Source organism: Furipterus horrens, unplaced genomic scaffold (genome assembly GCF_987537825.1).
Source record: "Furipterus horrens unplaced genomic scaffold, mFurHor1.1.pri manual_scaffold_2, whole genome shotgun sequence".
Taxonomy (NCBI): Eukaryota; Metazoa; Chordata; class Mammalia; order Chiroptera; family Furipteridae; genus Furipterus; species Furipterus horrens.
The window spans coordinates 64,424,971-64,438,600 of record NW_028327172.1 but is presented as its reverse complement, the minus strand read 5'-3'; the positions used below and the strand labels follow the sequence as shown (position 1 = coordinate 64,438,600).

General features: G+C 38.3%; 1 protein-coding gene across 2 annotated transcripts in view; it reads left to right on the top strand.

Moving 5' to 3' along the window:
- Positions 1-13,630, top strand: part of CEP126 (centrosomal protein 126) — an 85,981-nt gene that overhangs the window by 23,889 nt on the left and 48,462 nt on the right. The window contains exon 4 of one of the 2 annotated variants that reach the window (XM_090267827.1): positions 7,040-7,136. In XM_090267827.1, coding sequence (XP_090123953.1) covers positions 7,040-7,136 — 97 coding nt within the window. Of the gene's footprint in view, positions 1-7,024; positions 7,137-13,630 lie in introns of both variants that reach the window. The other variant, XM_090267826.1, reaches the window with a different exon arrangement.

Here is a 13,630-nt window from a genome sequence, read left to right as displayed (position 1 = left end):
TAATAATAGCTTAAATATGATAGAGGCTTATTTTTCTCTTGTATAATATGAAATCCTGAGGTAGGCAGTCAAAAGCCAGTTTGATGACTATGCAGTAGTAACCCAGACTTCAGTCCCTCAATTCAGCCATCCTTAGTATGTAGGTTATAGGTTCACCCTCATGGTTACACAGTAGCTGCTGAAGTTCCAGCCAATGTTGTAGGCAAGGAAGAAGGAAGAAATGTAATGGACAAAAGGCTATACCTCTGAGCTACATTTAAATTGTATGTATCTATCTATTTATATCTAATTGACAGCTATATGTGCAAGAAAGACTGAAAAAAATGTTTATGTGGTTATATCACCATCCCAAACAATATAGAATCTGTTGCTAAGGGATAAAGGAAAAATAAGTATTAGGTAGAAAACTGGTGGTCCCTGCTATAATTAGATTTATTTGTTAGAAAGATAATTATAGTTACTACATGGAGGATGGATTGAAGTAGAGACATACTAAAGTAGTAGGATAGTAGGAGATTATTTTAGTATTTAAGGCAAGCGGTGTTAAGCTGCTAAATTAAAGCAGTTCACTAGATATGATGATAAGAGGTAGTATATTCAGGAAATAGAATTCAGTACTAATTAACAGAGCAGTGGAAGAAAGGCTAGGACAGTGTACCTAGTACTTAATACGGAGCCTCACACATTTCTAGCACTCAGTAAATACTTTTTGAATGAATTAATTATTTTGGTGGATGATAATATTAAGTTTACAAGTACAGGAGAATTGCATTAAAAATGTGAAAGATTATTCATTAAATTTTAAGTGCATTAAATTTGAGCCTCCTATGACTCATCCAAATGGGGAAATCAAATCAGCAACTATAAATATTGGCCTGAAATTTAAGAAAAAGATATGGAACAGAAATTATACTTGATAGTCACTAATTAATAGATATATAGTTGGTAAATGAAGCCATAGGAAAGAGAAGCAAAATAGCAGAGCATAGCTCAAAGACTGAAAATAGGGCCTAAAATAAAACATTTAGGCACACTAGTATTTACTGTAGATAGAGCAAGAAAAACGAAAAATTAATTTTTGAGAAGTAGTTTTCAAGAAAGCATGTGGGAATCAACAGCAAATCAAGAATATAATGTATACAAAAGCAAAAGAGAGGGTCGTTTTAGGAAAGAGGATGTGGTTATTTGTGTTAAGTGCCTCAGAGAAGTAGTTGCCATTCATGAATATTATTTGCCCCCAAAAAGGTACTATCAAAGGGTCTTAAGTACAAAAAGTCAAGAGGTTTAGCAAAAACAAATGACATATGCCCTGGCTGGTGTGGCTCAGTGGATTGAGTGCCAGCCTGTTAACCAAAAGGTTGCTGGTTTGATTCCAGGTCACGGTACATGCCTGGGTTGTGGGCCAGGTCCCCTGTTGGGGGCATGCGAGAGGCGAACGATTGTTTCTCTTGCACATTGATGTTCCTCTCCCTCTCTTTCTCCCTCCTTTCCCCTCTTTCTAAAAATAAATAAATATGTATTTTTTAAAAAACAAAAAACAGATGACATACAAATTCACACAATAGAATATTATGCAGCTAAAAAAATAATAATGGGAAAAGTCTCTATGGGCTGATAAAGAACTATTTTTAGCAGAGACAGATTTACCATGAAGATAAGAAAATTTGAGTTTCAGGAGCCCTTACTGTCATGGCCCCTAAATATAATTTTATATTAGTAATTTTATATTTTATTTTCTTATTGAGGACCTCCAAATTGTATAAGTCTTATACTTTAATAACACTTGGATCTGTCCCTGATTTCCAGGACATTTTAAGTATAAAATCAAGGTCCAGATCAGTATACATAATATTCTGTCTTCTGTGTGAGAAGAGGGGAAAACTACAATATGGATTTATATTTGCATGAAGAAACAGTGGAAGAATATATGAATGACCAATGAGAGCAAGATTGCCAAATGTTTATTCAATATCATATTTTTATTTCTGAATATGAATATATTACCTATACAAAATGTTAAATAATTTAAGAAAATTTAGTATGATTTCAGAAAATTCAGTACTATCAGTGAAGAGCAAGAACAAACCTATGTAAGACAACTATTCATCTATTAGTATAGTTTATTTTCAAATTAGGATTTTGAGTTAAACTAAAGATTCACCATGAGTGCATGATAGCTCTCTCTTCCCCTTGCTACAAAGAAGGGCAAAAGATTGAGGGTTCCAATGGGGCCAGAAAATTGCTAGTGATAATATTAGAGTAAAAGAATGAGAAGGATTGGAGCTAGTGGATTAAATGAAATAATAAAGCCCTAATGCATAGTACTCAAAAATGTAGGCTTAAATTGTTAGTGAATGAGAGGCAGTTACTAAGAACTCATAAGATAACATCAACAAGAAATAGTAACCATGGTTGTAAATGGACCTAAGTTAGTTTTTAAGTTCTCTTTGATAGGTGGTAGAAGTTAATAAAAGCAAATATCAGACTATAATATAGCATGACTAGATATTCATTAGCAAAGCATATATAAAACAATTCATCCAACTTGTTCAGTAAGCTCAAGGAAGTCCTGGTTCTCTGTCCTTTTAGGTTCTCTACACCTTAAATGAAAGGTCCACTCAGGCATACACAATCACATTCCAGAGACAGAATTCTGTGCCTTCTTATATTGGACAATCAGAAATGTTCCTATATTAATGGCTGAACACCAGACTAGTTAGAGATCAAACCTCAGATGCCATTCCTAAGCGTAAAAAGTATAGACCTTCCTAAATTTTTTGTTCATGCAAGGGTTTTGAGTGATTAAAATATGTTTAGGCAAATCCACTTGTTTTGAATACCTTTAATAATTTCAACAAAGTCTATACTTAATATTCACTGGACTACTCAACAGGCTATTATGTTCACCAATAAAAACCCATTTTTGACATTGAGTGTGCTAATTAGAAAACAGTCCAAATCTATAGCTTGATAGTATCTGCCTCAAGAGGATTGATCCTTTATGATTAGAATATCCAGCAAAACCGCCCCATAATTGTGTATTGCTCACTAGTAAATTATGCTGTTACACCTTGATTAGGGAAATGAACTATCTCTAGAGTTCACTTTTGAAGTAACCCACACACAATAATATACTGGATTCACTGAAACAGTTCAGGGTAGATAACAAACATTTTCATGGGTTTTTTAAATTTTTTATATTTTATTGATTGTGCTATTACAGTTTTCCAAATTCTCCCCCTTTGTCCCCCCCACCCAATACCCCCCACTCCCTCTGACAATCCCCACATCATTGTTCCTGTCCATGGGTCCTGTGTATAAGTTTTTTGGCTACTCCATTTCCTATACTGTACTTCACATCCCTCCCCTGGCTGGTTTGGCTCAGTGGATTGAGCGTCGGCCTGCGAGCTGTGTCGCTGGTTCGATCTTCCAGTCAGGGCACATCAGAGAAGAAAAACTCTGACTCCAAAAAACCTTCGCTGCCTTGCGGCATACCACTTCAGGGGAAAGGCTAAGGGAGTAAACCCTGACAGAAAATCCAGAGCCGGAGTCCCTAAGGCGGTTCGACGTTGTAGTCAACACCGGCAACTCCTGCGGCGCACCTGAAGCCAAGCTGTATTGACTCCGTCTTTCCCTTGGACCCTTCAGCTGCGAAGAGAGGGGGGTCTGCTGCATGGGCAACAGCAGACCCTCCATATCACCCTGCCCAGGCTCTGTAGCTTCAGCTTCACTGGAGAGGACACTCCAGCGTCATCACAAGATGTCGATTCAACACGGGAGGAGACAGATACCGTGTCACTCCCGAGTTGGACGGCACAGCCATTCTCGGTGGTGCAGATAGACTCTTAAGAAGCTACACCATCGTCTCTCGAGACGGACGGCTGCCGACGACGACTTCACATCCCCATGGCAATTCTGTAACTACCTATCAGTACTTCTTAATCCCCTCACCACTTCACCTATTCTCCACACCCACTTTCTATCTGGCAACCATGGAAACACTCTCCATACCCTTGATTGTGTCTCTGTTCTTCTTATTTAGTTTGTTTTTTAGATTCAATTGTTGACAGGTATATATATATTTATTGCCATTTTATTGTTCACAGTTTTGATCTTCTTTTCTTAAATAAGTCCCTTGAACATTTCCTATAAGAATGGTTTGGTCATGATGAACTCCTTTAGTTTTTTTCTTGTCTGGGAAGCTCTTTATCTGCCCTTTGATTCTAAATTATATCTTGGCTGGGTAGAGCAATCTTGGCTATAAGGTCCTTGCTTTTCATGATTTTAAATATTTCTTGCCAGCCCCTTCTAGCCTGCAAAGTTTCTTTTGAGAAATCAGCTTACAGTCTTCTGGGAACGCCTTTGTAGGTAATTATCTGCTTTTCTCTTGCTGCTTTGAAGGTTCTTTATCTTTAACGTTTGGCATTTTAATTGTGAGTTGTCTGTCTTGGAGTGGGCCTCTTAGCATTCATCTTGTTTGGGACTCTCTGTGCTTCCTGGAATTAAATGTCTAGTTCCTTCATCTAGTTAGGGAGATTTTCTTACATTATTTTTAAAATAGATTTCCAATTTCTTGCTCTTTCTCTTCTCCTTCTGGCACCCCTATGATGCAAATGTTGGAATGCTTGAAGTTGTCCTAGAGGCTGCTTATACTGTCCTCTTTTAGGTTTTTTTTGGATTCTTTTTGTTGTTGTTGTTCTGATTGGTTGTTTGTTGCTTCTTTATGTTCCAAATCATTGATTTGATTCTCAGTTTTATTCACTTTACTGTTGTTTCCCTGTAAATTATTCTTTATTTCAATTAGTGTATCCTTTGTTTCTGACTGGATCTTTTTATGCTCTTGAGGTACTCACTAAGTTCCTTGAGCATCCTTATAACCACTGTTTTGAACTCTTCCTCTGATAGGTTGCTTGTCTTTGTTTTATTTAATTCCTTTTCTGGAGTTTTGATCTTTTCTTTCATTTGGGCCATGTTTCTTTGTTTCTTCATTTTGGCAGTATCCCTGTGTTTCTTTCCATCTATCAAATAGAGCTGCTATGACTCCCTGCCTTAATAACATGGCCTAATATAGTAAGTGACCTGTAGAGTCCAGTGGCACAGCCTCCCCTATCACCCAAGCTGGGTACTTGAGGTGCACCCTTTATATGGGCTGAGTATACCCTCCTCTTGTAGTTGAGCCTTGGTTGCTGTTGGCAGGTCAATGGGAGGGATTTATCCAGGCCGGTCAGTTGCAAGGATTGGCTGTGATGACTGACCACCAACCTTCATTCTCCGTGGAGATCAGCTGTGAAGGAGCAGGATGGTGGTGCTCCAACATTGTCTGTAGCTGGCACAGGCCATGGAGTTTCCCAGGTTGTGCAGGCCAAGGTAAGCCCCCACCTGTGTTTTGACTGGGGCCACCCTGCCTGAACTATAGAGCAATGTGAAATGTCTACTCCTTGTTCTGGATTTGGAAGTTGCCAGATGAAGCCAAGATTGAATCTAGGCTGGCTACTCCTAGTGCTATACCTGGGGCCACTTAGCAAGGGGGAGGGGGAGGGGGCTGGGGGCTCACTGTTGCTTATTTAAAAGGAGTTAGGAAGTTGTGAAGCTTAAGCCAAGACCAGCCATTCATATTGAAAAGCTACTGTTAAAAGCTGTAAATTGGATGAGACAGAGCCTCAGGGATCTCCAGGGCAGGGCAAACAGTGTTAGCCAGTTTGATGGAGTCTCAGACATGGCACCTGCTGGTTCTGTGGCTCTTCCTGCCTTTCTGTCTGGGAGAAAGCTGTCCACCAGCTCTTGCCTTGATGCCAGACTCATCAGTTCCTCCCTGTAGGCCATGGGTACCTTACAAGCTGCTACCTTGGTGCTAGAGTTCAGAGGGAGTGAACCTGAGGAAGTTCATGTGTAGGTCTTTAAGAGGAACTGCTTGGAACTCCAGAAGTTTCTTCCACCAAGTTAATACCTGCTGGGTTTTGCAGCCAGGAGTTATGGGGACTTATATTCCTGGCACTCATACCCTGGGCTGGGGGGGCCTCGTGTGAGGCTGGGCCTTCTTACTCCCAAGATATCTCTCCCAGACTTTTATACACCACACACATACATCCATTCTGCATTTCCCCTCTTCTCCTACCAGACTGGATGGATGGGGTTTCTTTAATTCTGTAGTTGTCAGACTTCCATTCAACTTGATTTCTGCCTCTTCTGAGTGATGGTTGTTCTATAATTTAATTTTAATTTTGATGTGGTTGTGCAAGGAGGCAAGCTGTGTTTACCTATGCCACCATCTTAACCAGAAGTCTGTAATAGGGGGGTTTTAAAGGAGAAAGGAGGAAAGATAGCTTGGAGGTATCAGGCCTTGAATTATGAGTAGTATGTAATCGGAGGAAAATCATGTCTCCACATCAGAGGGCTTCAGGAGAAACAATATCCTTAAAAGACATCTGTGTTTCAACTCAAACAAGAAGAGAGAGGTGCAAAGTAGTATGTGGATGAACGTGTATATAATGAATGACTTTGAACAAATCACTTTCCTTTTATATGCCCCCGTTTCCTCAGTTGCAAAATGGAGATTCAAATAGCATCTGCCTCATAGGCCATAGTGAGTATTAAATTAGACAATACTTAGAAAGTTCTTAAATATAATGTCTCTAACAGTAACTGCTCAATACATATTAGTTGGTGCTTTCATAGCTTTCACTTTTCTTCATAAGAATATTTATAAATTTGTCAGAAATTCATGGAACTCTGAGATGAAATACAATGAGTTTGCATGCCAGAACAAAGAATCTGGACATTTCTCAAAGTTTCTTTTTTTCCAGATAAATATTCTTAAAATTGGTGATAAGAATTTTGAAGTAACAATTTCTCTTTGGGGATTAGATGTCTAAATTTAAACTATTTAGACTATTCTAAAAAATATTTTCTTTTTACCAATGTCTTAAAGTAGTAATTTACCACTGACCAATTGAATTATATATAAAGTGCTCATTGAAGTTGAAGTGATTCTGTACTATTTGATCTTTCTTTATTATTCCCTTAGTTTTTCACAAACCAGTGCCTCCATTAGAAGAGGCCCTCAAACAAATTCAAGAATCCAACTTAAAATCAAAAGTGAACTTTTCTTCTTCCCATAGACCAACAGTAAACCGGAGGTAAGTAATTTATGATTATGTGTAATTATTAGTAGCTTTTTAATTGCTGAGTTTGTAGGCTTTTTCATCAGTTACTCCTTACTCCTGTTTTAGTTACTATTTTACTTTTTACAGATTAAATTCAGCTAGAGTAGAATAAAAATTGCTTCAAGAATAAGGCAAAATTTCAACCTCTTTTCTTCAGTATTACAATGCTGCTTATATTGAATATCTATGGAAACTATCATCAAAACCATTTTGAAATATTTATATTGTTATTCATTTTTACCAAGATAAAAAATTGTGTTGAATTGTAGTGATACAATTTTAAGTCAATGGAGTAACTCTATGTTAGAAATGGGTTTTTTCCACTGAAAGTCTTCTCTTGGTATCTTGAAAAGGCTACAGTGTCTCCAGCTTCCTCTTCAGATTAGCTAAATGAGTCATGTAGAAGCAGTAGGATGGACATAACAACTACAGAGTACACTCTGACTTCCTGTATTTTCCATTTATTTACTATAAATGTTTATTGATACTACTACATGCATAGCACTAGACTGAGCATTAGAAAGGGGATATGGAGAAGTTGGAGGCAGCCGTCCGTCTCGAGAGACGATGGTGTAGCTTCTTAAGAGTCTATCTGCACCGCCGAGAATGGCTGTGCAGTCTGACTCGGGAGTGACACGGTATCTGTCTCCTCCCATGTTGAATCGACATCTTGCGATGACGCTGGAGTGTCCTCTCCAGTGAAGCTGAAGCTACAGAGCCTGGGCAGGGTGATATGGAGGGTCTGCTGTTGCCCATGCAGCAGACCCCCCCTCTCTTCGCAGCTGAAGGGTCCAAGGGAAAGACGGAGTCAATACAGCTTGGCTTCAGGTGCGCTGCAGGAGTTGCCGGTGTTGACTACAACGTCAAACCGCCTTAGGGACTCCGGCTCCGGATTTTCTGTCGGGGTTTACTCCCTTAGCCTTTCCCCTGAAGAGGTATGCCGCAAGGCAGCGGAGGTTTTTTGGAATCAGAGTTTTCCTTCTCTGATGTGCCCTGACTGGAAGATCGAACCAGCGACACTTAGCTCGCAGGCCGACGCTCAATCCACTGAGCCAAACCAGCCAGGGCTATATGGAGAAGTATAACTCTGTAAAATACAATACCTATTATATGATCTAGAGGGAAAGTGAGAAAATGCTTCAGAAATATAGAATAGTATTTAATATTTATTTATATAAAAACAGCTATAATTCAGATATAAATTATGTTAATATTTTACCTTTACATGTTATTTACTAAAGTACGTACATTTTTAGAATACCTGTGGCCAATAGTTACTTTGGTCAGAGTTAAGAAAAATTAAATTCATCCTTTCAGTCTTCATTATAGTTCAGGAAAGATCTCATGGAATAGGAGGAGACTATTCAGCAAAACTTTGAAGAAAACAGGAGTTAATCATGAAGCAAGTGGGTAGGTGGCATTGCAGACAGAGGGATGAGCATGTGCAAAGGCCAAGAGTAATAGAAGGAAAGATGTGTTCTAGGAGTAAGAGTATGGCTGGATGATAGAGTTCAAAATACCAATAGCTTGGCTAGATATGAGATTGGTGAGGTAAATACATCTGTTTACTTAGAGGTATAATCTTCATCCTGAGAGTTTAAGAGATGCCAATGTAATATTTTAAGCCAATGGGTGATAAGATCATCTTTTCTTTCTTAACATATCATTCCAATTTATTGTGAACATGTGTGGATAATAGATTGAAGAGAACAAAATAAGCTATTTCATCATATGTAATTAAAATTATATGGGATATGGGTCTTGAGCTAAATAGAAAACCTAAGCTTAAGATATTTGAAACTAATACAATATATGAGATCAACCATGAGAATTATGTGATGTGATGACAAGACTAGGATAGAACACTGAACAAGAGCAACATTTAAGAAGTAAAAAAAAATTTTTTTAAAGATAAGCCTGCAAATAGGAATAGAATGGTTAATATAGGACTTGAAGAAGGTGGTATCATGGAAACTAAAGAAGGGTAGAGTTTCATGGGGGGAGGGGGTACAATTTATAGAGATCAAATGACTTCTAGGGAGACAATAATAATGTTATATCCAGCAGGATCCTGGCAGGAAACAAGTAGCCCAATTAAAAGGGGTAACTAAAAAGAGGTTAATAAAAGGACTGGGAAGACAACTAAGGTTGGTGAAGTACTGCTAGAACTGACAACAAAGTCAGTATTACCACCACAGACCTGAAATGAGAAGATCCGTATCTATAGAAGAGGGCTGCCAGACAAGATCTGTGGTCCTAGGTAAAGAAACATTCCCACTGCTAAACCAAGCCCTGCAGAGAGGAAGCCAGAGGAATAATTATCAAAACCCTCTTTTTTCTCTCACTCTCCCATTTCTTGCTAATGCCTTCCTTTAACCAAACTCAGCCATAAAATAAAAACCCAGGGATCATTCAATCTCTCCTTAGCAGAGACAAATGGGGAAGTGAAACTGTAAGGGCAAAGAGAGAAGATCCAGCATAAAAGCAATGTGTCACTATACTCCACAACAAAAAAGTCACTCTGGCAACTTTTGTGAGAGCAACATTATTGGAGGAATGGGGACAGAATAGAAATTACAATGAGTTGCAAAGAAATAGAGCAAGAAAGTAAAAATAACAAGTATAGCTTGGCTGTGAAATGAAAAGAGTGATCAAAAAAAAAAAAAAAAAAAAAGCCAGACAGAATAGAAATGTGAATAAGGTATGGTTCAATCTCCAAGAAAGTTTTGCAGTTAAATTATAATATTGTGTAATGATAGTTAATTATAATACACATGTAATACCTGTAAAGGGGGCTGCTTTAGAAACATTAGCATAAAGATAAAGAAGTATAAAATTTAAAGTTGGGAAGAAGAATTAAAGGAGGAATATGAATTGTCTAATAAGGAAGCATATGTTGAGACTTCCTGCCAAGATGGAGGTGTAAATGAGCATACTGCATCTCCTCACAACTAAGAAGGAATTTACAACCACTTCAAAACTGGAAGAAAAAAGAATCTAGAAAGTCGAAATCGCAGAGAGGTTCAGCAAAGAAATAAAGAGGAAACAATCAGCCAGAAAGGTAGGAGGGGTGGAGCTGTGACAGAGAGAAAGAGGAGCGGAACAGCGGATCCAGGGGTGGTGGTTGGCAGGCAGCACAGCCAGGGACAGCAGCAACGGGTAGGAGGCGGGCCGGTAGCACAGCTAGCAGTACAGCAACTGTAGCCATGGTGAAAAAACCCAGTCATATCATTTAAACCCAAGAAGCAATCCCAACCCCAAACCAGATGGATCCCAATCCCAGATCAGATGGCAGGGCTTGAGGTTCCAGCACCGGGGAAAGTGGAGCTTCATTGCTTCTGACTGTGAAGGCCAGTGGGGGTTGGGGCAGAGGAAGAGGCTCTCAGTCTCGAAAAGGAGGCAGCTTGCTTAGTACAGGAAGGGAGAGAAGCACCTGGAAAAGCAGCAGCAACCGGCACTGTTCCCTCTCAGACCCTCCCCCACATACAGTGCCAAAACATGGTGAAACAGGCATCAGCACTAATGAAAACCTAAGATTCCACCCCTATAACGTAACAGGTGTGATAGCCCTACCCAAATTACAGAGACAAACACAGAAAGCTGTCAAGAAGAGTAGACAGAGAAGTACAGCCCAGAAGCAGGGACAGATCAAGGTCCCAGGGACACAACTAAGCAATGAGCAGATAGTGCACCTAACAGATGAGGAGATAGTGAACTTAACAGATATACAGTTTAAGACATTGGTGATAAAGATGCTCACAGACTTGACAAAAATTAAACAGGACGGGGAAAGAATGAAGGCCATCCGGGCTGAAATAAAGGAAAATCCACACAAAACAAGTGGTTAAGGAAAGGAAACCAGGGTTCAAATCAACCAATTGGAACACAAAGAAGAAACAAACAGTCAACTGGTACAGAAGGAGGAAATGAGAATTGAAAAAAACAAGGAGAAGCTTAGAAACTTCTGGGATAGCTTTAAACGTGCCAACATCTGAATCATAGAGTTGCCAGAAAATGAAGAGGGAGAGCAAGAAATTGAAAAATTATGTGAAAAAATAACGAAGGAAAACTTCCCTCATTTGGGGAAGGAAATGGACATATGGGTCCAGGAAGCACAGAGAGTCCCAAACAAACTAGACCCAGGAAGGAACACACCAAGACACATCATAATCAAAACGACAAAGGTTAAGGATAAAGAGAGAATCTTAAAAGTAGCAAGAGAGAAAAGGAGAATTACCTACAAAGGGTTACCTATAAGACTGTCAGCTGATTTCTCAAAAGAAACTTTGCAGGCAAAAAGGGACTGGCAGGAAATGTTTGCAGTGATGAGAGGCAGAAACTTACAACCTAGATTACTCTATCCAGCAAACCTATCATTTAGAATGGAAGGGCAGAGAAAGTACTTCTCAAACAAGGTAAAGCTAAAGGAGTTCATCATCACCAAGCTATTATTATATGAAATGTTAAAGGGACTTATTTAAGAAAAAGAAAATCAAAACTATGAACATTAAAGTGAAAACAGAATCACAACTATCAACAATAGAAGCTAGGGAATGGAAACAAAGGTAAACTAAGTAGACAACCAGAGTGGGAACAGAATCATAGTTATGGAGAGCATGTGGGGGGAGGTCAGCAGTGAGAGGTAAGTGGGTAGAGGGAGGGAAATGGTGCAGGAATTAAGAAGCATAGTAAGAGAATGCAGAATGGACAGGGGGATGTTGAGAAGAGCTTTATGCATGACCCATGGGCATGGACTAAGTGGTGGTGGAGGGACTGCTGGAGGGAGGAGGGTTGCTGGGTGGAGGGGAGCAAAGGGAAAAGAAATTGGGATAACTGTAACAGCATAATCAATAAAACATACAATAAAAAATTAAAATTAAAAAAAAGCATATGTTGAGTTTAGGCATGTTTAGGTCTGTAGTGTTGTAAAAGGCACAGACCCCTAAGGAAGTAGAACTTGTTCAGAGTGGAAGGACTATAAGATACGTTGCTGATAGGACAGGAAATAATGTAGGATAAAGACTGGAATTAGACTTGAAATGCTTGTGTGTCTAGCTATAAAGCTTGAACTTTATCTTATAACTAATAGAGAATCTGGAGATTTTTAAGCAGGGAGTGTTATAAGACTATTATTTTAGAAAGATAATTGGTGTGAATGTTGGAGAATGAAAAGAATGGAGAGGAATTGGAGGCAAGAAGATCAGAAAAAATAGTGGGATAATCCAAGGGAGAGGTTATTACTGGTTAAACTAGAATAGTACTATTTTGTGTAGTGAACAAAGGACATCTGATAAAGAATAAAAATATTTTGAATAGTTAGAAGAAAAGGATGAGAAATAAGAAAGAATGAAAATGCCTTTTACAATGCCAGAGAGGTAACATAAAGAAATAAGAATTTTAAAATGTTTATCAAGTGGAAGTATAAGAATTGAGTATAAAGAGAATAGTGGCATAAAAATCAGAAGGATCCAACTCTGAATTTAAAAGGACTAATGTTAAAAGGGTTATAGTGAAGTAGAAAAGAAAAACAAAAAGAAAGAATAGATTATGACTTTGATATATGATGGAAAAAATAAAATTGAAAAAGCAAAAAACAAAACAAAAAATAAAGAACCTGGAATGTTGATTGCAGGAATTTGATGACTTTAAAAGTAAAAAGGAACATAATGAAAAAGAACAGGTTTGGTAAGATATTGTTAAGTTTTATTTGAGCCTTCTGAATTGAGATAAACATCTAAGTAGAAACGTATAAAAACAATTTGACCTGAGATGAAATGAGAGGTCAAGGCTATAGAAACAGATTTGAAAGCCAAGATTATATATGTTGTTGCTTAACTTTTATATGTACTTATATCTCCCCAACCAGACTGTAATATTTCTGAGGACAGTAGCTAAATCTTATACCTATAGTGCTTAGCATGTTGGAGATAGTTGATAAATACTTTGGAGAAAAATTACTGACATAAGTGAACACTTCTCTGAAGGTATAAACTTGACCTGAACTTTAACAGATTAAGAGGATATTCATCAGAAACAAACACTGAGAACTCCAGACAGGAAGTAAGTAGTATGTAAAAAGGCAGTAAGGCATGAAAGGACTTGTTGTGTTAAGGTGGATGAAAGTAGTTCAATATGGATAGCAGGTACTTTGAGAAGACAGGTTGGCTGAAAAGAAAGATATGAGTCAAATTATAAACAGCCTTATTATAGAGTTTGTCCTAAAACAGTTACTGAAAATTTTGAAGCAAGCATACATTTATATTTTAGAAATATTGCCAGAATGAGAAAGAGTAGGTAGGGTAAGACTAAAAAGTGGGAAAAATCAGATAAAGTGGTACTTTATGAACACAAACGATGACTTCTTGAGAGCTATTAGGAGGTTGAATCAATATGGTTTGATAACTGATGAAGGACTGTAAGGTGACTGAGAAGAGTCAAGGATGACTCTGGAGATTAGGTATGGTTAA